The 4,488-nt window shown below is 33.6% G+C and overlaps 1 protein-coding gene across 3 annotated transcripts; it reads left to right on the top strand.

Moving 5' to 3' along the window:
* Nucleotides 1–2,023: 2,023 nt before the first annotated feature.
* On the top strand, nt 2,024–3,764 carry LOC133314556 (heterogeneous nuclear ribonucleoprotein 1-like). Of its 3 annotated transcripts, none has more exons than XM_061516045.1 (2): nt 2,024–2,323; nt 2,722–3,764. In XM_061516045.1, exons 1-2 carry the CDS (start codon nt 2,090–2,092, stop codon nt 3,370–3,372), a joined length of 885 nt encoding a protein of 294 aa, XP_061372029.1. In that variant the 5' UTR covers nt 2,024–2,089; the 3' UTR covers nt 3,373–3,764. The 3 variants fall into 3 exon arrangements, with proteins under 3 accessions (XP_061372029.1, XP_061372026.1, XP_061372027.1); XM_061516042.1 differs by having other exon boundaries at nt 2,506–3,761; XM_061516043.1 differs by having other exon boundaries at nt 2,163–2,331; nt 2,513–3,764.
* Nucleotides 3,765–4,488: the final 724 nt, after the last annotated feature.

Genomic DNA, 4,488 nt, shown 5'->3' with positions numbered 1-4,488 from the left:
TTATATAATTAATTATAATTTGGTCCAATCTAAAATTGTAATTTGGCCCGGGCTAAAATTTGTAATTTGTCCCTATCAAAAAATTAAAATATATTTAGTGAAAGATTTGAGTAAGTTGTATTAAGTTATGTGTTCTATTTCCATTTATATTAAAAAAAATTAAAATATAGTGAAAACTTAAAAAAAAAACCCTATAACTTTCTTCATAATCATTTACTCTCTCTTCAAAATTTTGAATCATTTACCCCCTGATTTAAAGTTTTTTTTATCATTTACCCCCTAAGTTGGGGAAAAAATGAGAAAAAAACTTTAAGTCAGGAAGGTAAGTGATAAAAAAATATAAATAAGGGTGTAAATGATTCAAAAATTTTGTGAGGGGGTAAGTGATAATTAAGAAAACTAAAAGAGATTTTTTTGAAGTTTTTCCTAAAATATATCCAATAAAATTTAAAAATATTTAATAAAACTATAATTTTTTTTATGCTTACTGCTCGAGTGTTTTGTATTTAATATAATTTAAATATATTATGATATGAATTAACTAAAATTAAGAAAAATAAATTTTTTGGCCCGGGCTTTGGTTGTAGCCTGGCTCCGCCACTGCCTTTTTTATCCTTTCAAAAGTAGTTATGGGGGATTTGCAGCTTTATTTGAGTAAAAAATGTATTGTAATATTTATTTTGGTAAACTTAATATTTTTTATGTAGATGTAAGCATATTAGGTCCGATTGAGTTTAATTATGTGATTTGTTTGATGTTTTTCCTTGATTATTATTATTTATAATATCACATGGAAAAGGGGATATGATATTCCCCAACAAAATGTGCGAAATGTTTTATATTTTGTCTTTAGTCATGGATTCAAGCTTTGCTTTCTTATTATGTGCTTGTTAAAATGCTATCGTGTAATTTGATATTGTTTTGGATAGGGCATATTAAATCCATTCAGAGACTCAATTTACTAGCTTCACTGAAGAATTAAGGTTATATTTACACCATTCTATCTCATTTTTGTTTTCCAAGCAAACGTGCCCCTCTTATCATAAGTGATCATGCTGCATTACACCATCGTGGGATCACGGAACAAAAACATTTTGACTCATTAGGATAGGAAATGTTCTCCTTATTATAAATGTTATAATCCTTGAGAAGGAGACATCATAGTTAACATCACACTCAAGTCTTGATTATACTATTACTTTGTTAAATTCCCTTCTCACGCTGCCAAATTATACCCTTACACCTACCCATTGATTCATAGCCTTAGCTTGAGACCACCGATCTTGAAGTTGTGCTCTTATTCTCCCTGTTCAATCGGTTACTATTATATTGAGATATTTTACCCCAAAAGGGAAACATTATCCTCTCTGCCGTTTAATAAAATAAGATATTTACCCTTTAGATTATATTTTGGGTTAAAATCACGACGCATTATGAATTAAACCAATACCGGATACACCATTGTTTATTTACTTTAAAGTTTAAACACCAACTTACTTACAAGAGTTTTGTTTTTGTTTTTTAAAGAAAAGTCTCTCGTTAATTTGCTATACTGACTAGCTTTATATATCTTTAGCCAGTGCGAGTCCATGTTTCTCATAAAAAATAATGGGCTTTGTATAAAATATGATAATCCGTGACGTGTTATAAAAATGAGCTGTTTAGAAAACCCTACTTGGGTTGAGGACGGTTGGATTGTGTCCGTCTACCAACTACTTTTTTTTTTTTTCTTTTAAATGTTTGAGGTTATATTTCTTAAAAAATAAAATAAAAAATTGATTAGTAGTTAGTTTGTTGCTAATTAATATATTATTTTAATGAATATTTGCATTTAATTGCTTTTATTGTTTCCTCGGGTGAAGTTTGGGCCATAAAGTTGAGGACGGGATGGGTAAGATGTCAGAAAACGATGTGGACAAAAATTTAGTGTAAGGGGGTAAAGGTAAAATGGGCTTGCTAGGGCCCAAATAACAAAATCGCATTTAATGGGGAGTTAGTTTACGAGTGGGAGAAACGAGGGAAGGAAATAATAGGAAAGGGTTTGTGATTGAATTGGGGATTTAGGGATTGTGTACAGTAGAAACTAGAAATGAATTTGAAGATGGATTCTGATAGAGCGAAGCTGTTTGTAGGGGGAATTTCTCGGGACACCAACGAAGATATTCTCAAGCACCACTTCGCCAAGTACGGCACCGTTTCGGGTTCCACCATTTCCATAGACCGCAGCACCCGAAGCCCTAGAGGTTTTGGCTTCGTCACGTTCTCTGATCTCTCTGCGGCTGATAAAGCCCTTCAAGACTCCCATGTTATACTTGGAAGAACGGTTAGTTAGTTAGTTAGTTAGTTACTTTCTCTGTTTGTCCTCTTGTCTTGTTTCACTTGAAAAATATTATTTTACTTTCAACACACCACACACATTTTACAAATTTTGAGGAAAGTCAAACCCTATATGCTTTCTTGATGGGTTTGTTTGATTTATGGTTAGTTCTGTTTGCTTGTGTGTAGGTAGAAGTGAAAAAAGCAATACCCAGAAATGAACAGCAACACCAAAACCAATTACATAATAGAGGGGGAAGTAATTATATTAGTAATGACTGTAGCAGTGACAACATTAGGACTAAAAAGATTTTTGTAGGTGGTTTACCTGCTGGTATATCTGAGGAGGAGTTTAGGAAATACTTTGAGAGGTTCGGTCGTATAACTGATGTAGTGGTGATGCAGGATAGTGTAACTCACAGGCCGAGGGGGTTTGGGTTCATCACATTCGATTCAGAAGAATCCGTTCAAAGCGTTATGGTGAAAAGCTTTCATGACTTGAATGGTAGACAAGTGGAGGTCAAGAGGGCTGTTCCAAAAGACGGAAACCATGTTTATGAGGGTTTTAATAAATTAAGATATAAGAGTGAAAGAGGAGTCTCTAAAAGTTTTCCTCATTATAGTCCTAGGAACATGCTCCCTGGCTTTGCTCCAATGCCTTGGTATGGCAGTGATGGGGTATATGCGTACGGAACAAACACCTATGGTTGCTGGTACCCGATGGGTGGGTATGGGGGGAATGGATATGCAGTTCCATCTGATGCTTCTAGGAACTTCTGGTATGGGCCCATGATAACTGGTCCTCAGACATGTCAGGTGCCTTATGCCAATGCTTCACCAAGTTTTGGATATGTGGGTGGTAGGGTTGGAATGGTAGGTAATGGTGCTGGAACCTGGGGGTACAATGGCATTCTTGGGTCTGCAACAAATTTGAAATTTGATCAACCTTTTAATGCCAATGGATTTGTTCCAGGCAATGTGAGATCACCTCAAGGTGTAAAGCAGGATGTTGACTCTTCGAGTTTTAAAGGAAGCAATGGTGAAATTTCTAGTTAACAGAACTAAAGGGTCTTTGGGCCTTAATTCATGTTGGTAAATACTTCCTGACTGCTACTTCTGGGCTATGAAAGGTTGGCATATTCTTTGCTAGATGTTGTAAGAGCTAGTCACTTTTCTTTTTTCTTGTTAGTTTTAATTTGTGAAGATACCTTTTTATGTGTCATAAATATGTAGATTAGCAAACTGTCATGTTTAGTCAAGGAGTTTTATCAGTAGAGGATTCAGGCATCTGTAAAATAATTTCATGCAATTCCTTTTCTGTTTATTCTTCCTTTAATCTTTTTCACAGTTGGTGCTATTTGCTTTCTTTGCAGTAGTTCTGTTCCCCTTCCACTATCACATACTGTTCCTTCATGGGTTCCTTGCACCTTACTTCATTGAAATGCATTTTCCTTTGTTTGCTGGGCTTTTAGCAAGTTAGAATGATTATTATTTGTTTCGCAGATGCAATCAGGGCATATTGATCTTTTAGTCCAATGTGGGTTAAGTGTGGTGTTAATTCGCGTTATATTATAGTTGTAAAGCCTTTGATGCTAACATGGATGGATAGAGCAAGTTATTACCCCCTTCAAGGTTGGATTGATATGTTTGCTGTGCAGATTATAAAGTTAAAAATAATTGAACCACAGTGACAATTTTCTTTTGACATTATAGAAATGCATTGTCCTTCTAGAAATGGTAAATTAGGTGTCTTTGATTCAAAATGAAAAAAAAAAATTATGTTGCCAAATGTATGCTGTCTCGAGTAGATTCATGCATTATTTATTTAATATCATTGCAAGGCAATTGCATAGAATGCAGGTTACCAGCTTATTGGAACTATCTTAAGTTATTAATTTGGAGTTTATACAATCATAGATGTGGATAATGGATCAAGGGATGTGCTAATTCTGAAGAAAAATGTATACAATTGGATTTTATTAAATTAAAATATTACAGTATTGTTCAAATTTAATTAAGAGGTTGTTTTAAAGGTGCATATTGACACTTGAAAGGTCAATGAATTTTTTTATTTTTTATTTTGGTAAAAGAAAGGTCAATGAATTTAAACAATAGTGTGTGTGTTTAATATTAAAGAAATATATTATTTGTTTTATTTGTCGTATTTTTATC

Source organism: Gastrolobium bilobum, unplaced genomic scaffold (assembly GCF_033153095.1).
Source record: "Gastrolobium bilobum isolate Gb01-03AN ecotype WA unplaced genomic scaffold, APGP_CSIRO_Gbil_v1 utg10825, whole genome shotgun sequence".
Taxonomy (NCBI): Eukaryota; Viridiplantae; Streptophyta; class Magnoliopsida; order Fabales; family Fabaceae; genus Gastrolobium; species Gastrolobium bilobum.
The sequence above is the reverse complement of the archived record's forward strand: the minus strand, read 5'-3'. Positions and strand labels throughout refer to the sequence as shown.

Bases quoted from the DNA above. Each gene is read 5' to 3' on its own strand.
- LOC133314556 (XM_061516042.1), top strand. From the start codon at position 2,090: ATGAATTTGAAGATGGATTCTGATAGAGCGAAGCTGTTTGTAGGGGGA. The intron at 2,324-2,505 runs GTTAGTTAGTTA...GCTTGTGTGTAG, and splicing joins ATGTTATACTTGGAAGAACG to GTAGAAGTGAAAAAAGCAAT.